The sequence below is a fragment of the Panthera uncia genome (genome assembly GCF_023721935.1).
Source record: "Panthera uncia isolate 11264 chromosome D3 unlocalized genomic scaffold, Puncia_PCG_1.0 HiC_scaffold_8, whole genome shotgun sequence".
Classification (NCBI taxonomy): Eukaryota; Metazoa; Chordata; class Mammalia; order Carnivora; family Felidae; genus Panthera; species Panthera uncia.
In genome coordinates this window covers 73,571,189-73,593,831 of record NW_026057586.1, presented here as the reverse complement: position 1 = coordinate 73,593,831, position 22,643 = coordinate 73,571,189, and the positions used below count along the sequence as shown (strand labels likewise).

Sequence of the window (22,643 nt, the reverse complement as noted above, 5' to 3'; positions counted from 1 at the left end):
CAGAGAGAGAGGGAGACACAGAATCAGAAGCAGGCTCCAGGCTCCGAGCCATCAGCCCAGAGCCCGACGCAGGGCTCGAACTCACGGACCGCGAGATTGTGACCTGAGCTGAAGTCGGACGCTTAACCGACTGAGCCACCCAGGCGCCCTGTGGAAAATTCTCTTTTTATCACCACCTCTGAACTCCTCCCCCTTCTCAGATGTAACTAGTTAGCGGTTGGGTTGGTTCCAGCACTTTGACAGTATATACTTTTGAAAAAACAGTTTTAAAAGATTTTTTAATTTTTAAAAGTAATCTCTACACCCAGTGTGGGGCTCGAACTTAACAAACCCGAGACCAAGAGTCACGTGCTCTACCGTGAGCCAGCCAGGTGCCCCTGTATCTACTTTTATATAGACAGTCATACAGTTCTGTTTTATTATTTTTTGTATTATAAGTGGGGTCATCCCCTATATAGCTGCAGCTTGCTTTTTAAAAAAATTTCTTAGGGGTGCCTGGGCAGCTCAGTCAGTTAAACATCTGACTCTTGGTTTCAGCTCAGGTCACGATCTCCCGGGTTCATGAGATCGAGCCTCGTGTCGAGCTCTGCCCTGGCAGCACAGAGCCTTGCATGGGATCTCTCTCTCCCTCTCTCTATCCCTCCCCTGCTTGCTCTCTATCTTGCTCTCAAAATAAATAAAAAATAAAATAAAATAAAACTTAAAAACTTTTCCTAGGCATCGTTAAATGGGACCACTGATTTTTATATCGTCATTAAGAATTTCTGGACGATTGGCTTTAAGCCATCAAAAGAATGAAGTGAGAGAGTACTATTTAAGAAGGAGGAAAAGAAAGTTGCAGGGTAGCATGTTTCGGTCCTATTTTTATCCCAAGAACATTCCGTGTGCCGTGTGTGTTCCTGAGTGTGCCCCCGGCTCTCACCAGCACATTGACTTAACCAGTTAACTCTTAACCACAGTCACTGTTAGCACATTAAACTCTAACACGCACCCAAATCTTAACAGCACATTATCTTTAGGAGACGGGGTTGTGGGAAAAGTGCCCTTGTTCCATTATAGACTTTTGACAATATCGGACTTAAAACATCAAGGAGAAGGGCATGTCTGTGAGAGAGGTAAAACAAAGCTAAGAGATCAGCAAAATCGTGGACGTATCTTCAGAGAACTTCGCGCTCCAGCCCTGGTCCCCCGGGGAAGAGTGAGCCACTCTGCTGTCCCCCCAGGTGCAGAGTGAGATCCCGGGCTCCCCGATCTTTCTCATGAAGCTGGCCCAGCACGCCCGGCACCTGGAGGTCCAGATCCTCGCCGACCAGTACGGGAACGCCGTGTCTCTGTTCGGGCGTGACTGCTCCATCCAGCGGCGGCATCAGAAGATCATCGAGGAGGCACCGGCCACCATCGCCACACCGGCTGTGTTCGAGTTCATGGAGCAGGTGAGCTCTGCAGAGCTGGGGAGGGGGGCGGGGGTGGCGCGGGGCGGACAGCCGCAGGGAGAGCCGTCTCCACCCAGCCAGCAAAAGCACCCTACAGTTCGCGTTGCCAGAGCGGGGTGGGTGCCCGTGAAGACACGGTCGGCGGGGTGAGAGCCATCGTAGGGAGTGTGATCCCTGAGGTCCCAAAGGAGCTCCCACACAGCAGGCCCTCAGCATTTGGTGCGGGGAACTTATAAGCCACCATTGAGACGGTCCAAGAAAACCACTGGAAACCCTTCGGTGTCCGTTTCTGTGCAGTGTGCCGTCCGCCTGGCCAAGACCGTGGGCTACGTGAGCGCAGGGACGGTGGAATACCTCTACAGCCCGGATGGCAGCTTCCACTTTCTGGAGCTGAATCCCCGCCTGCAGGTGGAACACCCGTGCACGGAAATGATCGCCGACGTCAACCTGCCGGCCGCCCAGCTACAGGCGAGGAAATGGGCTCCGGGCCCTGGGGTTTCTTCCGCCTGGGGTGGGGGCCCTGTCCGGCTCATATCGGCCCTTCCCGACTCTGTCTTGACTGGCCGTCCCTGGGGAGTGACTGGTTTGTTGCGGGAGTAGCCCTGAGAACCACACAGGCCGAGAAGCTTCTGAGAAGTGGCTCGTCCCCTTTGTCTGGCTATAGACCTCTTTGAGAAATGGGCAGAAGCCTGTTGAACTTCTCCCTGGGAAAAAACTATTTTATACAGTTCCAGGGCATTTGCGGACCCCCCCGTACCCGTTCATAGTCCCTCCCAGAGAAGTGTGTCTCAACCTTTTTTTTTTTTTTTTTAACTTTTCAAAAAAGTTTATTTATTTTTGAGAGAGAGAGCACGAAAGGGCCAGAGAGAGAAGGAGAGGGAGAGGGAGAGAGAGAATCCCAAGCAGGCTCTGCATCGTGAGCGTGGGGCCCATTGTGGGGCTCGAACTCACGAACCGCGAGATCATGCTCTGAGCCAAAATCGGACGCTTAACTGACTGAGCCGCCCAGGTGCCCCTCAGCCTTTTTTTTTTTTCATTACAGCTCCCTTCAGGAGCCTTTGTAGATACTTTTCCCCCTAATTCCTCCCCTTATGAAATTTTAACATCACAGATATACCTGTTTTTACTGTAGATACATCCACATCTTACGCATACAAAGAGTAAGATGATTTCATCCCCAAGAGCAAATATTTGCCCCCTTGGGGGGCAGTATCACCCCCATCGAGAACTTGTGACCCACAGTTAGGAAATCCTGCACCAATGGGAACTCAAATTTGTAAAATATGTGTGTCTTTCCTTTCTTTCCTTGCTTCCTCCCTCCACCAGCATTTTTATTGTTTTTCTATTTTGTGGGGTTTTGTTTTTTGTGTTTTGTTTTTTTTTAGTTTGGAAAATTTCAGGAATGTTGCAAGGACAGTGCAATTAACACCCACCCCCTACCCCTCAGTCCACCAATTGTTAGTCTCTGCCATGTTTGTGTTGTATTTGTGTGTCTGTTTAATTTTTTTCAGCTTAACTTTTTTTTAATGCTTTATTTACCTTTGAGAGAGAGAGAGAGACAGAATCCGAAGCAGGCTCCAGGCTCCGAGCTGTCAGCGCAGAGCCCGACGCGGGGCTTGAACTGATGAACTGTGAGATCATGACCTGAGCCGAAGTTGGTTAAGCAACCAATTGACCCACCCAGGCGCCCCGCAGCTTATGTTTTTGAGTGATGTTTTGACTTGAACCTTCATGGCACTTTGCCTCTAAATCCTTGAGTCAAAGGAACTCCCAAGAATAAGATCATTCTAAAAAAAAAGATCATTCTGGCACAACACCACCAGAAAATGATGACGCTTGGTAAAGCACTGATGCCACCACACGTCTATCTAAAATTAAGAAGTATAAAATTAAAAAATTGATAAAATTTAGGGGCTCTTGAGTGGCTCAGCCAGTAGAGCATTGACTCTTGATCTCAGGGTCATGAGTTCAAGTCCCGCATTGGGCGTGGAGCCTGCTTAAACAACAACAAATTTATACAATCTAATACCATTAAGAGTTTCCCCTCTGTTCCAGTAATCTCTTTTTATGGCTATTTTTTTTTTTTTTGCTTATTTTAAAAACCCAGGATCCATTCCTGGACCTCACATTCTGTTTCACTGCCACAACTTTTGAGTCTCTCCTCTCTCCTCAGACATACTTTTTTGTTCTCCATGTTGGTGTTTGAGAAGAGTTCAGGCAGAACGTCCCTCAGTGTGGATTTGTCTGATGGCTTCTTCCTGGTGGAAAAGTCCCGTAAGGGTCTTACCACCTAGGTGGGCGTTGGGCCCTTCTTAGTGCATCTCATCAGAAAGACCCAGGAGGTTAAATTTGTGTCTTATACTCATTCTGCAGGCTCAGGTTCCTCTGAGTCCTTTTAAAACCTTTAACTCACGGGGCGCCTGGGTGGCTCAGTCGGTTAAGCGTCCGACTTCGGCTCAGGTCATGATCTCGTGGTCAGTGAGTTCGAGCCCCGCGTCTGGCTCTGTGCTGACAGCTCAGAGCCTGGAGCCTGTTTCAGATTCTGTGTCTCCCTCTCTCTGACCTTCTCCCGTTCATGCTCTGTCTCTCTCTGTCTCAAAAATAAATAAATGTTAAAAAAAAAAAAAATTTAAAACCTTTAACTCGGGGCCCCTGGGTGGCGCAGTCAGTTAAGCGGCTGACTTCAGCTCAGGGCGTGATCTCACGGTTCATGAGTTACAGCCCCGGGTCAGGCTCTCTGCTGTCAGCACAGAGCCCACTTTGGATCCTCTGTCCCCTCCCTCTCCGTCACCCTCCCCCCACCCCTGCTGGCTCTTGCTCTCTCTCTCAAAACGGATAAATAAAAACTTTAAAAGTAGTAAAACCTTTAAGTCTGCAGCTGGCCGCCGTTATATCTCCCCTTGCACGGATGGCACCCGGAGTCTGTAACTTTTATTTGACGCACGGGTGTTCTGGTGGCGTGAGGTGGTTTTACGAAAGTGGCTGCTTTTCCTCGGGGGACGCTGTTTGCTCCCTGGGGGCGGAGTCAAGCCTCTTGCCTTTTTCTTGCTTTGCTTCTCCCGCCATCACAGCCACAGTGTTGCACGCTCAGGACGTGCTCGGTATCCCTGAAATCGTTCACTGCGCCTCTTCCTCCGTGGCAGTGCGCTCGGTGTTTGGGGGCCGGGGTTCCGGTGGGGCTGAGGCTCACGGGGCGTGGATCTCTTCCTTCCAGATCGCCATGGGGGTGCCCTTGCACCGGCTGAAGGATATCCGGCTTCTGTACGGAGAGTCACCATGGGGGGTGACACCCATTTCATTTGAAACTCCTTCTAACCCTCCGCTCGCCCGAGGCCATGTCATCGCGGCCAGAATCACCAGCGAGAACCCAGATGAGGCAAGTTGGGAGGTTCCCCACCCCGCGTCTGCCGTCTCCAGTCTCCCAGTGTGGGACACATCCCAGTCGTTAGCCTCGGATGAGACGCCCAGGCTTCCCAGGGTACAGACAGGCGCGGGGAGGCGCACCGTTTGATCGGGGGTGAGCCCTTCATGCGTCTCATTGGTCACTTACATGACGGTTACCCCACCGGGCATTGTTGCCCTGCCCTACAGCTCAACGGGTTGAGGTAGGGTTTTGTGCCTGGGACCTGCTGAGGCCGTGGCCGGGCCCCCTTGTTGGACTCGAAAGGCCACATCCGTTTTGGGGATGAGCAGCCAGGCTTGGAACCTGGGGCCTTGGTTTTCTGGCCCCACGTACTCTCTGCTACAACATAAATGGAGTCTGATCCCCCGTGAGGAGTTCCTTTGCGACTTGTTCTTCCGTGCGCCTTAAAAATCAGCCAGCTGGCATCTGTCCCACTTGACGTAGTTGCTCACGGTTGATTGTCACATGAGCTCCATAAAAATTTACCGCAGCCTGATTGTTCCATGATTACACTCAAGAAACCTGGGGTAAGAGGTTTGTCTCCCCCCACCCCCCTTTTAATGAAAGGATCGTAAGGTGTGGTAGCGCTATTCATTTGGCATCTTGGGCTGCAAACGACCGACTCTGGTGGTGAGTAAGGAAAATGGGAGGTTTTCAGGGGGATGATGCCTGGGAGGGCGGAGAACCAGGTGTGGAAACAGCCCAGGCACCTGAAATTCTCCAGCTCTCACCTCCAGGTACCTGTGCCCAAACGGATGCCTCCATTATGCGCGTCAGAAGCCCTGATCACGGCAAGCCAGGGTCCATGTCCCCTCCCCCCTTACCAAAATTATTTTCAGGGGGATGGGATGGGCCATCCCCCACCCCCCCAATAAGTGTATTCGGTGTGTGTTAGCGTTAGATTTCTTTATCTGCTGGAATTTTCATAATCCAGAGTTCAAAAGCTTTTTATTACTGACAATGTCAAGCTGACAAAATCAGAATGTATTTTCATTCCACTCCATCATGAGCAACGTTCACCCATATCGTATCTGTACCTCCTCCGCGTGCACCCCCCACCCCCCGCCCCAGCCCATCCAACTGGGTTATTTATTTTTATAGCTTTTTTAAAGTAGAGATTACCTGCACGCACTGACGTGTGGACAAGGGTAGATACACCCACACCCGCAATGGGAGATATCAATGTTCTGTTGATGACGCTAAGCTTTTAGTTGTGATGGGTGTTCTTGGGTTTTCCTAGGATTTAATTCTGATGCACATTTGGCCGGAGTGACGATTTTTTTTTTTTTTTTTTTTTTCCCATTTTGCTTTTTCTGCCCGGGCTCCAGGGGTTTAAGCCAAGCTCCGGAACGGTTCAGGAACTGAATTTCCGCAGCAACAAGAATGTGTGGGGTTATTTCAGCGTGGCTGCTACTGGCGGCTTACATGAATTTGCGGATTCCCAGTTCGGGCACTGCTTCTCCTGGGGAGAGAACCGGGAAGAGGCCATTTCGTCAGTATCTCCCTCCTTCCCTCCTCCTTTCCCTCCTTTCTTCGGGAAACTAAAAGTTAGCCTGTGGCTTCAGATGCAGCAGCACCAGGAGATAAAGGAGGCGAATCACCGAGCAGACCCTGTGTCAAATACCCTTTGCTAAAATCCAAGAGTGAAGTCTGCCCTCTTCCTGTGTCCGAGATCCGTAAAGGCCAGTGAGCTCACCAAGGCCATTTTGGTCTTGGGATCATTACAGGTCGCATATAAAAGGTGCCAAGTACTATAGCTTTAAAAAAAAAAAAAAAAAAGATGCGTGTGGGACTTCTTTAGATACAAACCTTTTAAGTAGGTCCTGGAGAAACGCCCCTTGACAAAGGGGCTCCCGAATCCCGAAACACCCACATCTTAAAATTTCTCCTGCCTTGCCCCGAGCGCAGAGAGGTAAAAACCAGCTCACGTTGTGATTAAACCTTCTCGTGTGGATGAATAACTGTCCTTGAGAGTGAAAAGTCCCGAAGACATTGCAGTCATTCTGTCTCAAAGGCATTAAAATCAGGGTGCCTGGCTGGCTCAGTCGGCGTGGCATGTGACTCTTGATCTCAATGTTGTTAAGTTTGAGCCCCACGTTGGGTGTAAAATTGAAGGGGGAGGAGGAAGGCCAGCCATCCCAGCCCATGCCGATGCAAACGGCCTGTGGCTTGCGTGTCCCATGCTGTGAATGACCAGTATCCATTTCAACAGAATTCAGAGGGAAGAATTTCAGCATTTCTTATGGCCGCCAGAGTCCGGTGCCGGGGGCGGAGGGGTTCAAGGGTGCCAGTTCCCCCAGGACTGAGGCTTTCCTAGGATTTGGGATTTCTCACTGCTACAATTGGGCGTGTCCTGAGCAAATTGGAACAAGTGGGTCACCCTTGAGCCCAGTAGCTCGTCTCGTACGTGCAGATTCCAGTGCCACAGCTGACCTTCCATAGACTATTGACGCCCTCATTTGATCTTAGTGCATCTTGTGTATTTTCTCTCCCCCCCGAACTGGGCTTGTGATTTGCCCCTTTGCTCCACCTGCTGAATGCACGCTGGGAACACCAATGTCAGATATCAAAGCTCCCTCCCGGGAAGAGAATTGTTCTAATCCCACCTCTTTCTCTGGTGCCCAACACTCTCCCTGTGATTTCATAGGGAGTAGGGGTATCAGCCCTTTGGACTGGAGCCCTGTTTGGGGGAAGGCCACCCCTCTGGGAGATGGGAGGTGGTGACCAACCAGGCACGGGTGGATGGGTGACCGCCACCCCCTCAGTGGAGGGACAGCGTTGGCCGTCCGTAGGCCCACCCTGTGCATACCCAGCAAAGCAGCTGCCCTGGGTGCTGAGGATTTGAATAGGGCTGGCCGGAGAGAGGCAGAGCTACTGGCCGTGGTTAATAATCATTACCATCACGGTAATTAATCCTGTTGGTAGCAGCCGACCTTTTTTATCGGTGACTGTGTGCTCTCTATGGATTGTCTCACTTTAATCCTCAAGCACCCGTTGGAAGTCAGAGTTATCTCCCCATTTTCCAGATGAGGAAACTGAAGCCCAGAGCGGTTAAGTCCTTTGCCCAAGTGACCAGTAAATGCTGGAGCCGAGATTGACACCTGGGCCATTGGACTCAGGCCCCCCTCTCTCAACTGTGCTATTCTGGCTCTCTGAGAAGCACGCAGGAACTCTGTTGGCCGGTATATTAATTTGGAAAACAATCAATGTGCCTTTCCCCTCAAGGAACATGGTGGTGGCTTTGAAGGAGCTGTCCATCCGGGGCGACTTCAGGACCACCGTGGAGTATCTCATTAACCTGCTGGAGACCGAGCGTTTCCAGAACAATGACATCGACACAGGGTGGTTGGATCACCTCATCGCTGAGAAAGTGCAGGTGGGGGGGGCTGCATGCTTCTCCCCTCGGGGTCGTGGAGCCCCCGGCTCCTCGTGGGCTCGGTCACCACCGACACTGAAGCGCGGAGTCTTTCCTAGGCTGAGAAGCCAGATATCATGCTTGGGGTGGTGTGTGGAGCCTTGAACGTGGCCGATGTGATGTTCAGAACCTGCATGACGGATTTCTTACACTCGCTGGAAAGGTAGGGCACGATGGTAATTCTCCACTGCTCCCCCCCTCCCGTGGGATGTGCGTTAGTGGTGAGGAAGGCGATGACCAGCGCCCAGGCAGTTAGGGAATCCCTCCTCCGTGCTTGCCTCTGAAATTCCTCGCCTGAACCGAGTCTGCCCTGGAGGAGAGTCGCTGGGGATGGGATCCTCAAGGCAGCAGACAGAGGGGTGCTTATTCATGCTGACTTGTGCAAGCGACGTCATAATACTTGAGTTCAGAAAGAAGGTGGATTTGAGAAGCAAAGCAGCGTATAGGTCACCTCTACAAATGTTCTTTCCGGTCCCTCACCCGAATCAGAGGGTGACTAGTGAAATGGAAGGGGCCAGGTCGCTCACTGTTAGAATGGGCCAGGATTTCGCAGCTTCAGCACCCTTGATGTTTTGAGTTGATTCTTTTTTTTTAATGTTTGTTTATTTTTTGAGAGAGAGAGAGAGACAGAGTGCGTGCCACAGAGGGGCAGAGAGTGAGGGAGACGCAGAATCTGAAGCAGGCTCCAGGCTCCAAGCTGCTGGCACAGAGCCCGATCCGGGGCTCAAACTCATGAACCGTGAGATCATGACCTGAGCTGAAGTCGGATGCTCGACTGACTGAGCCGCCCAGGCGCCCCTGAGCTGATTCATTTTTTACTGCGGATTCATTTTTTATTGCAAGGGCTGTCCTGTGCACTGTGGGAAGTTAGCAGCATCCCTGGCCCTCTATCCCCAGTGTCCTCCCACCCCCTCACTCTGCCAGAAGCCATGACAATCAAAGACATCTCTAGACATTGCCAAATGTCCTAGAGTAGAGGCTGAAGTCACCCCTCGTGGAGAAACATTGTGATAGGCAAATGAAACTACAAAAAAAAATTTAAAAAGAGAATAGATTTTAGCGCTTGGTTATCATGCTTTTGAACAGTAATAGAATCTCAGTGCGTGCACCCAGTTTCTTTCATAAGCAGGTGGCAGGATTCCCACATGGGGAGTTTTTCCAAGAACAAGCATTATGAATTTTGCTTCCTGGGAAGCCCTCTGGAAATTTCTCATCCTTGAGTAAGTGCTGTTTCCTTAAGTTCTGAGGAATGTCAGTTTCCTTTCCTTTTCATCAGTTTTAGCTTTTTTAGTACAGTCAGGTGGGTTGATGCTTAGGCAAGGCAAAGAGCTGAGTGATTGGTTCAAACCAGAGGACGGCTGCAGAGTTCTCGTTCATTCCCACAGCCAACCAGGAGTCTGTCTTCTCTTTCAGGGGCCAGGTCCTTCCTGCCGCTTCTCTGCTGAACATCGTGGATGTGGAATTAATTTATGATGGTGTTAAGTACATTCTCAAGGTGAAGGCCCCGGGTTTCTCGGATGTCTCCAACACTCTGGAGGCTGGTGGGAGTTTTTATTTCTGCAGTGAGCCATGCCCGGAGTGGACTTGCTCATGCTTGGGTCCCGGGACGCCCCAGGCAGTCCTGTGATCTTGAAACCTAAGCCCTTTGGGTTTCAGAATGCACAGACTTGAGCGATAGGCACAAGGTACAACGGAGCATGTGTTAGCGTCCTGGGGCCACAGTAACAAAGTACTGTAAGCTGGTGGTTTGAGACAACAGAAAGGTTATGTCTCACACTCCGGAGGCCAGAGTCTAAAATCCAGGTGTCCACTGGGCCCTGTTTCTCTGAAGTCTCCAGGAAAGAATCTGCATCATGCTTTCCTAGCTTCTGATGGTTGTGGGTGGTCCTTGGTATTCCCCGGTCTACAGACTGTCACCCTGATCTATGCCCCTGGCTTCATATGACCGCCTTGCATGTGGGTATGTGTTCACAGTGTCTTCCTTCTGCATTGGGTCTCTTCTCAGAAAATCACCAGTCAGATCGCATTTAGGGCCCACCCTCCTCCAGTAGGACCTCTTTCAACTAATTACACCTGCAAAGACACTATTTCCAAATCAGGTTGACATTCTGAGGTGCCAGGAAGGACATGAATTTGGGGGGATGATATCCAGTCCAATACAGAGCATGAGCAGGACCTGTGCTGAGCTGGCATAGTGTGTGGGTCCCTTTCCACAGGGCTGGTGAGGCCAGCTCTGCACCGAAGGTCAATGTGTGGCTTTCTAATCTCTCCCTGGCCCACCTTCAGGGCTTTCCTGAAGGTTACTCGGGGTGGCTGTCCCTTCAGAAGTATCCGGTTACCCTTGCTGGGACACCCGAGGTCAATTCAGCAGAGACTATCAGGGAGTCTCTGAGATGTGCGGTCACAGGGTCAGGCCCTATTTCTGAGTCGGGGTGACCTGGAGGGCCAAAGTGTCCCCAAGAAGCTAAGGCGGCCTTTAGGGAGGGAAAAGATAACCGAACTTGAGTCAGCTTTTGAGGCAGAATATTTATTTTCTGTTATCTTATCTTTAAGATCACTGAGCACTTTACACTTCCAACTTTGGGGTTTTTCAGGTTTAGTTCAGCCAAACGAGCGTGTTATCCGTGCGGGTGTGCTTATAAAACCACTTTTTACCCCTCCATGCTGCTTGGCTATTCTGGGGGCCCTGGTTCCCCCAGTGTGGTTTTTAAATATGGCACATGCTTATTGCATAAAAGTCAAAAATTTCAAACAAGCACAAAACATCAAAAGAGCAAAGCCCTTCAGGTGCTGACTCCGGGAGGTGATCCCTATTAACGTCTCAGCAAATCTCTTTAAAATTTTTTTCCCCTCAGGCATCGATTTTGCACATTGAGATCATGGTGCAAATACTGTTTTACTGCTTTGATATTATTACGGCATAATGTTTTCCCCTGTTAGTAACAAGGTTTCTTATATCAGGTTGTTGTCTCTAAAGCTGTCCAGTAGAACTTTCCGTAGGAAGGCAAATGTTCTGTATCTGTGCTGTCCAGTATGGGGCCACCTGTATCTACTGAGTGCCGAGGAACTAAATTTTCCTTTTTTTTTTTTAAGTGAAATTAATTTACATGTAAATAGCCAGCCTAGCCAGGGGCGGCCATGGTGGACAGTGCTGGTCTAGAGTATTCCATTGCAAGGTCGTTAGATGGCTACTTTCTCAGTCTTCCTGTTGCCACGAATAGTGTTGCAATAGACATTCCTATACTTCTTAATACCTTTTGTTTCCACATGAATATTTTACGGGTCAAGGGCCCTTTAGGGTGTTTCGTGTTCTGAGAGAGAGCACTCACGTCGAACCGAAGGCTAGTATGTCCGGTTGAAGTACAGAGCTGAGGTCAGGGCCTGGCCACCTGTGCCTTTCTCGAGTGTCCCAAATGTCTGGTGTGCCCCCGGGCAGAGCTGGGTCTGAGGAGGACAGAGTCCTGGTCACTGCTGGAGTCTCCAGGACTGCCTCGCTCCCGGCAAGACCCCCACCCCATCTCTTTGCTACTCAGGGTGGCCCTGCTTGGGGGCTGATGCTTGAAGACAGGAATCGGAAGGGCAAGCGATTGGTGGGGATGTGGCCAGGCTGGAGCTCCGCCTGTAGCCAGTGGCCATCAGGCCACCCAGGGGACAAGTGTGGCACCACTCTGCAGCTCCAGCAGTGGCTCCCTGGGGGCGAATGAGGGCCGAGACTGGAGAGATTGCAAACGTCCACCGTGGCACTCCCACTGTGGACCCTAGCCCTTGCTCGTGGCGCCCTGGCACCCAGGGACAAGCGGGCCTCCTGAATTCGGGCAGGGACACTGAGTCTGTCCCTACAGGTGGCCCGGCAATCTCTGACCATGTTCGTCCTCATCATGAACGGCTGTCACATTGAGATCGACGCCCACCGGCTGAATGACGGTGGGTTACTGCTGTCCTACAATGGCAACAGCTATACCACCTACATGAAAGAAGAGGTTGACAGGTACATGGCGGGGTACACAGAGCCGCGGGTTAAAAATACAAAGCCAGCTGTGTGCAGCCCAGGAGTCTTCGATAAAGTACCGTTTCCAGTAAATTCTGGGGCCCATGGAGAGGTTAATCTCTTGGCTGGAAAACCACCAACTGGCAGACATCTGGGGGGAGGCTCCCAGGAGGCCCGTTTCTAGTGACATAGCAGGGTTCAGAGCTGGATGGGATGTGACTCCCAGCTCCGTGGCCTGTGAGGTGTGCGACAGTGTGTCAGCTGCCCCTTGTCTGAGCTGCGGTGCCCACACCAGGCTGAGCGCAGGCTTGGAGGAGAAACAGCCGTCCAGTTAGGGCAACGGCTCCTCGTACCAGGCACGGAGCTAGGTGCTGGGATGAGACCGTGGTCACGACCCATGGAGCCTGTTGGCGAATGTGACCCATTAAACAAGCAGAAGTGGCAGGAAAGGTGTCTGTGCACCTGAGTGGGTGAAATACAGGAAGGAGACCCAGGAAGCACGTAGCAGGGGGGCGTCACGAGATAGACCCAAAGACCCTCCTATTCCGATGCAACTGACCACACTGAGCTCATACAATGAAATGCAGACCAGCCCTGACGAGCAGGCAGTACAGACCCCCTCTCCCGCTCCAGCAGAGGGGAGTCAGGCCCAGTGCCTGCGAAAGCTCCGCTTAGAGAGTTGTCTCCCTTCCCAACCTTCGAAGTTTTGGAAGAAGGCAGACTGGATTCGCCCCAGCCAGAGCACTATTTTATTACCTCTTTTTAAGCCATGTTCTGTCTGCCAGGAATGTTCAAGGTTATTATAGGCTCCCCCCGGGGGCATACTCTCCCCAGTTCGGTTATAAGGCGAAGACTTACCATTGGTAACTATGTATCGAATAATATTGATTGCGTTCTCTGTGCCTGTTAGAATTCTATCAGTAAAAGGGACTTGTTTTCAGCCAGAAAAGGGTCACGCCTTTTGCTCACCCGCTTCATTCCCAGTTATCTCTGCTGTAACCGTCAAAGGCTAGCATTTGGGAAAGTTGGAGTCCAACAGACCACGTGCAGGGTCATGCTCATGGTTGCCTCTAGGGAGGGGGAGATACCGACCAAAGCCTGACTTGGGCGTGCGGGGTGGATGGTCCTCCCCATCTACCCGCCTGCCTGCCCGTTCTCCCTCCCAGTTACCGTGTTACCATTGGCAACAAGACCTGTGTGTTTGAGAAGGAGAACGATCCCACGGTCCTGAGGTCGCCTTCGGCCGGGAAGCTAATACAGTACACGGTGGAGGACGGGGGCCACGTCGAGGCTGGGAGCAGCTACGCGGAGATGGAGGTGAGCACAGAGCCCGCCCCTGGGGTGAGGCTGCAGCCGGGTCTCCCCTCCCCCCACTCCCCAAGGGAGGACCATCCGCCATCATCCAGTCTGCACCTCTCCCCTGGGCTGCCACCTGCTGACTCCTCAGAGAGCCAGTATGTGGGGTTCAGCCCAAATTCTCTGCAGTGTTCAAAGGGAAAACCTCCAAAATGTACACTCTGCAGGAACGAGTGAGAACTGATTTTTTTTTTTAAGCTTATTTTTACTTATTTTGAGAGAAGGACAGGAGAACAAGTGAGAGAGGGACAGAGAAGAAAGGGAGAGAGAGAATCCCAAGCAGGTTCCACGCTGCCAGCGCAGAGCCCGATGCGGGGCTCAAACTCACAAACTGTGAGCTCGTGACCTGAGCTGAAGTCAAGAGTCAGACGTCTAACTGACTGAGCCACCCAGGTGCCCCAAGAACTGATTAATAATAATGACGGTGATGATTTAACAAGCCATAAGCCAGTACTTATAAAGTGCTTGCCTGTGGCGGGTGCTACTGTAGGCATTTTACGTGTCTTTAATTACCTTCTGTAATCTTTCCGGCAACAGTCATAGGAGATGGGCACAGAGAGGATTCCCACTTGACACATGAAGAAACGGGCCCAGGCAGGCCGAGGAACTCACTCAAGGTCACACAGAGCTAGCTAGGGTTCACACCTGGGCTCCATGCCACGCTGCCACGGTAAATAATACGATGATGGCAGTGAAAATGCGGCGGCTGTAGGAGGTGGTCCTTGCTGACCTCCCGCCATGTGCCAGGCTCCTCTTCTCGAGTAATCCTGGTTACTCAAGAGGCCTGTGAGGCGTGGCTGTCTTCCATTTTATGGTTGAGGAGAGTGAGGCTCAGAGAGGGCAAGGCACCTGGTAGAGGTCACGGAGCGATGGGTGGGGTGCTGGGCTCCAGCCCAGGTCTGTCTCGGGCGCCCAGGCTGTGAGCTGCTGACCTAAAGGGTCACAGTGCCGGCTGCCTGCAGCCCACGCCACGGTGGCAAAACTCATCGTGTCTGTGTTGGCAGACCGTCAGGCCAGTCAAAGGGGCTGGTGACTGTGCTGGGAGCATGTTCTTCTTGCCACCAAGTGTTCCCCAGAGGGTTTTCTCACTGCTTTTAAGAGAGGAGCCGGTCACTAGGGGCGCCTGGGTGGCTCAGTCGGTTAAGCGTCCGACTTCAGCCAGGTCACGATCTCGCGGTCCGTGAGTTCGAGCCCCACGTCGGGCTCTGGGCTGATGGCTCAGAGCCTGGAGCCTGCTTCGGATTCTGTGTCTCCCTCTCTCTCTGCCCCTCCTCTGTCCATGCTCTGTCTTTCTCTGTCTCAAAAATAAAACGTTAAAAAAAAATTAAAAAAAAAAGAAAGGAGCCGGTCACAAAATACACCATTTTTTCGGAATATGTCTGTTAATCCCCCCCCCCCCAAATGATTTAACTGTATTTCTAAGAGAGAGGCTTTACATCACAAATAAAATCAGTTTCTGGGGCACCTGGGTGGCTCAGTCGATTAAGCATCCAACTCTTGATTTTGGCTCAGGTTTGAGCCCCGCATCGGGTTTTGCGCTGGCAGTGTGGAGCCTGCTTGGGATTCTCTCTCTCTCTCTCTCTCTCTCTCTCTCTCTCTCTCTCTCTCAAAAGGAAGTAAGTAAACTTAAAAGAAAAAAAAAAGAAAAAAGAAATTAAAAAAAGCAGTTTCCGTGCCTGTAAAATGGGTACAATAAACACCTGCCTTCCCAGCTGCCTTTGCAGACGGAGATAATTCACGAACAGCACTGAGCCTAGCACACAGCAGGCTTCTGGCAAATACCAGTTCCCTCCATCCTTTACACATGAACTCTGCTCAGGGAGTCGTTCTATTTAAATGGCCAAGGACCTGCTCCAGAAAACTGGTTCTGGGGGACTCTAGCTGTCACACACGCACACACAGCCAGTCCTGGCGGGCTCATCTCGTCTCTTCCTTCTGCAAAACAGGTGATGAAGATGATCATGACCCTGAACGTGCAGGAAAGCGGCCGGGTAAAGTACATCAAGCGCCCGGGGGCCGTGCTGGAAGCAGGCTGTGTGGTGGCCAAGCTGGAGCTCGATGACCCTTCCAAAGTGCGCCCGGTATGTTGCACCCCGGCACAGCCACCCTGGCTGGCTTTGCCTGTTCAGGGAGCCGAGCTGGCTTAAGACTCCTGACTCTTGTCCTGCCCCTGTGGGCCCCCGGCAGCGGCATGACGGGCACAGAAGCCTGCCTGCCTCTGCTCCTACCCCTCCCATCAGCTCCGCATCTGGCTCAGGGTCAAACTCAGGTTCTTCCTACAAGACCCCAACTGAGTTGTCCCCCCACTGGCTTTTTCTTCCCCCCACTGTCTTCTCTGGCTTCACCCACTTTTCTTCTCCCCCTCATTTAATCGAACACGCCAGGATCTTCCACTTAGAACCTGCCCCCTTTGCCCAGAAGAACCTTCCCCCAGATGTTTTCAGTGCTTACCCTCTTACCTCTTGTAAACATTTATTCGAGCGTCATCCCTGAACCCCCCCCCCCCAACCCCCCGCAGTGAGGCCTTTCTGGACCACCTTTTAAAAAGGTTTAATAGATTTTTTTAGTTTTATATTCACAGAAAATTTTGGCAAGATAGTACAGAGAGTTTCTATATACCTTGCACCCAGTTTTCCTCTTACCGCCTTATATTAGTGTCGCTCAGCTCCATAAGTGCAGGAAGAGGGACTGCCCTTGGCCCCCGCTGTGGGGGCCCAGCTGGAGAACCAGCCCCAGACTATGCAGAACGAAACCCTCTGGTTAATCTCAAAGGACAAGAGGAGCCCACAGGGGTGGGGCAGCGGAAGGGGCAGGAAGCTGAGGGTTCCAGGCCAGCAGAACAGCACGTCCCAAACCTCCTGGGCCCCAGGGCTGCACGAAGTAGGCAGTCAGTGGACATTTGTAGAACGAATGACTAAACGAATGGGCGTGTGAGGTCAGGGTGAACCCTTGGGGGGAGCTTTTTGTTTTTTGGTTCTCCAAGGCTAAATGTTTGTGATTTACAAAAAGCTGGGACATTGGCATGAGAGTTTCGTTAAGTTTTCATCCGGCTAGGTGTTTATGTCTGGGATTGGATAAAGACTGAAAATAAATAGGGAAAATAGATAGTCGTGATTAGAAAGCAAAGTGAAACAAAAGAACCTAATCTCCTCCAGAATCACCGGGGGCACCTGACAACGGATCACGGATCACGGCATTTGCGATGGGGGAGATTTGGGAAGCCAGCATCGGGGTGTGAATGTAGCAATTGTGACTTTCCAGTACGATGTCTTCTGGGTTTTTTCGTTCTTTCTTCCTCAGGCTTCATCCTAATTATATTGTGTATTGGTAGATCTGCCTTGCCCCTCGTTTTTATCTTGTCTCACTCGGGAGGCAGGTGTCCTTGACCCCTGGTTCTTGCTGTGTCTCGTCAGGCCGAGCCATTCACAGGAGAGCTCCCTTCCCAGCAAACTCTGCCCATCATCGGAGAGAAACTACACCAGGTTTTCCACAACGTCCTGGAAAACCTGACCAACGTCATGAATGGCTACTGTCTGCCAGAGCCTATTTTTAGCACAAAGGTAGGTCATGTGCGAAGGATGGGTATGTAGTCTGCACGCGTTTGCAGGTCTGTGAAGAGCCATGAGGGTTTAAACCATCAGATCCGAGGTCTTTACTGAAGTAAGGAATGGGAAAACGGCTAGTCCTCCGTTTTTACAAAGGACTTCCTCACTTTGATTGTAAACACGGGTGTACGTTTCTCTTTGCTTCCATACTGTTGTGAAAGCTGTATTGTTTTTTTGTGGTTCAGTTCGTTGCATCCCGGAGAGTGTTCAAGCTGTGCGTGAGGAAAGGAGTCCGCGTGGGTCCCCTCTTAGAGAGCAAGGAAGGCGCTTTGGTCAGAGACACGCTCTGTTCGTTGTTCATCGTTCCAGGGGCCCGTTGCCTACTTACTCTGTAGAGAAATGAGTTTTCACACTTGCAGGCTTCTGCGCAAGACCCACGATGCTAAATTCATCATCACTAGTAATAACATCGTGCGTCACCTTCTATCTCTTAGTGGTGGTGACTGTGCGGTGGTATTTATGGCCAGTAGGATATTATTTCCACCTTACAGGTAAGGAAACTGGGACACAGAGAGGCTAAGAAACTTGTCCCGTTTCATCCGTGAAAAAGATCGGGTTGGATTTGAACACTGGCCATCTGTCTTCAGGGTCTGTGCTCTTAACTCCCGTGCTGTGTTGTCTAATTGTGATCGCCGTGACGGCCGCTCTTCTTTAGCCTTTGCACTTGCCAGCGTGTGCATTCTTTCAGTTTTAAACCGCCCGACCCCTGTGGTGGCAGCACTCTTATCCTTCTCACTCAGAGACTGTCAACATTTCGGCTGCTGGGACCCCTGGAAGCAGCCTCGTGTCGCTGTTAAGCATCTCGGGAGCTTGATGGCCCGAGTTTGCTTCTCACTAGCTGGGTGACTTTGGATAACTCAGTCAGCCTCTCTGTTTCAGGTTTCTCAACTATAAAATGGGAATAATGATTACCCCTACTTTGTAGGGTTATTTCTGAGGATCGGGGGGGAAGGTACAAATGAAAGTTTTAGCGCAGTGCCTGGCACTGAGCAAGCGTCCTCGGATGTGAGCTCTTCGTGTGGCCTTGTGTAATATCCTCACGCCAGGCTGGCGGATGCATGGAGAGGGGAGTGCAGGGAAACTGAGTATTCCCCTTGTGGTCAGGGGGCCATTCCGCTTGGGACTGTTCTAGAGGCTGCTGCGTCTAGCTCTTGGGCTCCTCGAGTACAGGACCTGGGTGGTGCATGTCGCGTGCCTCGTGGAGGGTGGTGTTGCCCAAGGACCCGCAGGGCCTCAGGCTGACGCCGTGGTCCCCGCTTCAGCTGAAGGAGTGGGTGCAGAAACTCATGACGACCCTGCGGCACCCGTCCCTGCCGCTGCTGGAGCTGCAGGAGATCATGACCAGCGTGTCGGGCCGCATCCCCGCCCCCGTGGAGAAGTCGGTCCGCAGGGTGATGGCTCAGTATGCCAGCAACATCACCTCGGTGCTGTGCCAGTTCCCCAGCCAGCAGGTACGTGCCCCCCACCCGGCCCCACCAGGGGACCCCCGGGTGCCACTCGGGAACTCAACTCCCGGTCACCGTGGCCTCTGATCGAGCACGCACGGTGTTGGGGGCTAACCCCACCATTTTCTCCAAAGCAACAACTGTTCAGATGAACACAGGGGCCTCACTCTATAGAACTCAGATTCAGAATAGGACTGAGCGGTTGCTACAAATGCAGGGAGCATTTTCCACACCTGACCTGGCTGAAAGAGAGGCAGTTGTGGGTTTTTCTTGCAAGACTGTAGCTTTGACTTTCCTCTGGTGTCTGTAAGGCGATCATCTTGGGACTAGATGTGTATATAATATTTTTACGTGATGGAAAGCCTTCCAGGGTCGTATAAAATATCTCTAATAATACTATGTTGGCCTGATTTTTTTTTTTTTTTTTTTTTTTTTTTTCTTTTATCAAGCATTTTAAAGGCAATTTGCTTTTGGAAGAACCTGCCCGTGTCTCATTAGAAGGGATTCATACCGTCACTGTTCCCCCACCCACATGTTCGTGATTTGGGGAGCTAGGGGTCAGCCACTCCAGAGGTTGGAATAGATCCCACCAAAAGGGATCTAATATGGATTTATACTGGAAGAGGCTGAGTGAAAGACACCAAAGATCACCTGTTGCATGATTCCATAGAAAAAGCAAATCCCTGGAGACAAAAAGTGGATTAGGGGTTGCCAGGGGCTGGGGGAGGGGGATCCAGACATTTTTAAATGCTTATCGGGTTGCTTTCTGGGACGATGAAAATGCTCTCAAACTAGATAGTGGCAAATGGTTGCACAACTTTGAATGGACTGAGAAATGCTGAATTAGGTGCATACTTTCAAGGCGGGGGAGAAAGGCGCCTGGTGGCTCATTCGGTTAAGCGTCCGGCTTCGGCTCAGGTCATGATCTTGTGGTTCGTGAGTTTGAGCCCCACACCGAGCTCTGTGCTGACAGCTCAGAGCCTGGAGCCTGCTTTGGATTCTGTGTCTCCCTCTGTCTCTGCCCCTCCCCTGCTCGTGCTCTGTCTCTCAAAAATAAATAAACGTTAAAAAAATAAAAAGAAAATGAATGGGAGACATACCATGGTATGTGAATGATATCTCGACTGAAAAATAACCAAAACACAACTCTAAAGAACCCCAGTTGAGAAAAGTATGCATTTGGACCTTTTAGGAATTTGTTGTTAGTGTAGATTTTTTCATTAAAAACAATTTTTGTTGCCAAAAGCAGTATGATAATACCAATAAATCTAGTTATAAAAACAAGACCCCCCCCCAGCACCTTCATTTTCCCTGGGGTTGAAAATTCCCTTCCCTTTTCCCAGACCACTCATATTTGTGGAGAAGAATAATACACGTGTCTTTATGGGATTGTTGTCATTTCTAAGCTCTTGAATTCCTCCAGCCATGTGTTGAGAGGGACAAACAGCTGGTGGCCAGAGAGCTTTGGAGCTGAAATTTTTAATTTTTAAAAATGTTTTTTAATGTTTATTCACTTTTGAGACAGACAGGGAGAGAGGGAGGGAGGGAGGGAGGGTGAGCAGGGGAGGGACAGAGAGAGAGAGGGAGACACAGAATCCGAAGCAGGCTCCAGGCTCTGAGCCGTCAGCACAGAGCCCGACGTGGGGCTCGAACCCACGAACCGTGAGATCATGACCTGAGCTGAAGTCGGACGCTCAACTGACTGAGCCATGCAGGTGACCCAAGAAATTTTCGATTTTTGAATGAGCCTTGAATGGGTCCTCCATGGAATCCCACGGTGGGTCCTTCTGGTGACTTCTGGAGGTGACCGGATCGTATGGTGATGAGTGGTCAGACCTATCCTGTCTGCCCTTCTAGATAGCCACTATCCTGGACTGCCACGCGGCCACCCTGCAGCGGAAGGCTGACCGGGAGGTGTTCTTCATGAACACCCAGAGCATCGTGCAGCTGGTCCAGAGGTGAGTCCCGGGCCCCCCATGGGGTGTAGTTGTCACCACACGAACGTGGCACTCTGGGGCTCTCTGAAGCTAAGACCCAGCCCATGGGGTTACCTATTCCTAACCCTAGAAACTCCAAGCAAGACCCTTTTCTCCTGTGATCTCAGTTCACCAAGTTGTAAAATAGGACTTAAGACACTTCACGCACAGTAAGTCATCCTGAGTTACAAGTGGATTAAGTTTTGTAAAGGGCTGATGACACATGGCACATACTCAGGGGAGCTTTGACTATATGACAGTGGGATACAGTGGTTTTGTTGGCTTTATAAAGGACTATACCCATTATTGTTGTCGTTTTGAAATCATTGCAGAGGAGAGATGATGAAGATTTTTTCGGCTATGTTTTGTTTTGAATGTTTATTTATTTTCGAGAGAGAGAGAGAGCACGCACGAGCAGGGATGGGGCAGAGAGAGAGGGAGACACAGAATCCGAAGCAGGCTCCAGGCTCTGAGCCGTCAGCACAGAGCCCGATACGGGGCTCGAACTCACAAACCGTGAGAACATGACGTGAGCCGAAGTCAGATGCTTAACTGACTGAGCCACACAGGTGCCCCAAGAATTTGTATTTTGAGGAGCTATTGAGCAGCAAGAACTATTCTAATGACAGGAAGAATGGCCATGTTGTGTGAAAACTGTGTCGCAGGAAAGCTTTGCATGTAAGGACAGAATCCAAACATTTTTAAACCAGAGGAGATGAAGTCTGTGCACATTTACCACCTTCTGGAAACTACTGGAGGCACAGAGAGGTAGGACCCTGGGAGGCTGCCCCTCTCTTCAGGGAGCTCTGCGGCTCATGGGGACTCGGACTGCTCATAGAGGATCGACCTGACAAAGGGTATCTTTGGATCCCCCACAAGAAGAGAGTTTCACAGCCAAGCGCTAGGAGGGGAGACCCTCCCCCAGAACACTTTGACCGCTAACTTTAAACCCACCCTTTCGCTTCAGAGAAACACCTAGAAGAAAATGAACAAATGTTAAGTTAGCTAAATTCCCTGGCAGGTTTTTCTGTGTTAAACATAAGTAGCAAAGCTCTGTTTTTTTTTTTTTTTTAATTTAATTTATTTATTTAGGTAATCTCTACACCCAACGTGGGGCTCACAACCCTGAGATCCAGAGTCATATGCTTTACCAGCTGAGTCAGCCAGGCACCCCTCAAAGCTCTGTTCTATGTATATGTGTGTGTGTGTGTGTATATATATATGTGTATATATATGTATGTGTGTGTGTGTGTGTGTGTGTATATGTATGTGTGTGTATATATATATGTATATATATGTGTATATATATATGTATATATATATGTGTATATATGTGTATATAACCCTAGATGTATATATATATAACCCTAGATGTGTATATATATACACACACATACATACATATATATGTATATATATAAATTACATTTGATTTTAAAAAAAAAGAAGAAGAAAGAAAGAAAGAAAGAAAGAAAGAAAGAAAAAAGAAAAGAAAAGAAAAGAAAGGAAAATGGGGCCCCTTGGTGGCTCAGTCGGTTCAGTTCAGGTCACGATCTCATGGGTCTTGAGTTCAAGCCCGTGTCGGGCTCTGTGCTGACAGCTTGGAGCCTGGAGCCTGCTTCGGATTCTGTGTCTCCACCTCTCTCTCTCTCTCTCTCTGCCCCTCCCCGCTTGCACTCTTTCTCTCTCTCAAAAATAAACATCCAAAAAAAAAAAAAATCACATTTGAATAAGTGCATGTTTTGGGTTCTTTCTTTTGTTGTCATTTAAGTGACGCTGGGGTTAAACTGGTCTCAACGCCCTTAAAACTCAGTGTCGCATCTCTTAAGGGATTCTGTTCCCTATGTGCAGAAATGATTTATTTAGAAGAGAAAATGTTTTAGGGAACATCCAGGTTAAAATTTGGTTTTTAAAAGAGAAGTGAGGGGTGTCTGGATGTCTCATTTGGTTAAAGTGTCTAACCCTTGATCTCGGCTCAGGTCATGATCTCATGGTTTGTGGGTTCGAGCCCTGTGTTGGGCT

The 22,643-nt window shown here is 50.4% G+C and overlaps 1 protein-coding gene across 1 annotated transcript in view; it reads left to right on the top strand.

Moving 5' to 3' along the window:
* The window catches only part of ACACB (acetyl-CoA carboxylase beta), a 99,602-nt gene that overhangs the window by 32,498 nt on the left and 44,461 nt on the right, over window positions 1-22,643 (top strand). Inside the window, exons 9-21 of the mRNA XM_049619181.1 lie at window positions 1,224-1,433; window positions 1,731-1,901; window positions 4,648-4,809; window positions 6,165-6,328; window positions 8,062-8,212; window positions 8,311-8,414; window positions 9,665-9,746; window positions 12,094-12,239; window positions 13,406-13,556; window positions 15,542-15,676; window positions 17,009-17,155; window positions 18,463-18,651; window positions 20,503-20,603. Of these exons, the coding sequence (XP_049475138.1) occupies window positions 1,224-1,433; window positions 1,731-1,901; window positions 4,648-4,809; window positions 6,165-6,328; window positions 8,062-8,212; window positions 8,311-8,414; window positions 9,665-9,746; window positions 12,094-12,239; window positions 13,406-13,556; window positions 15,542-15,676; window positions 17,009-17,155; window positions 18,463-18,651; window positions 20,503-20,603 (1,913 nt within the window). The remainder of the gene's footprint in view (window positions 1-1,223; window positions 1,434-1,730; window positions 1,902-4,647; window positions 4,810-6,164; window positions 6,329-8,061; window positions 8,213-8,310; window positions 8,415-9,664; window positions 9,747-12,093; window positions 12,240-13,405; window positions 13,557-15,541; window positions 15,677-17,008; window positions 17,156-18,462; window positions 18,652-20,502; window positions 20,604-22,643) is intronic.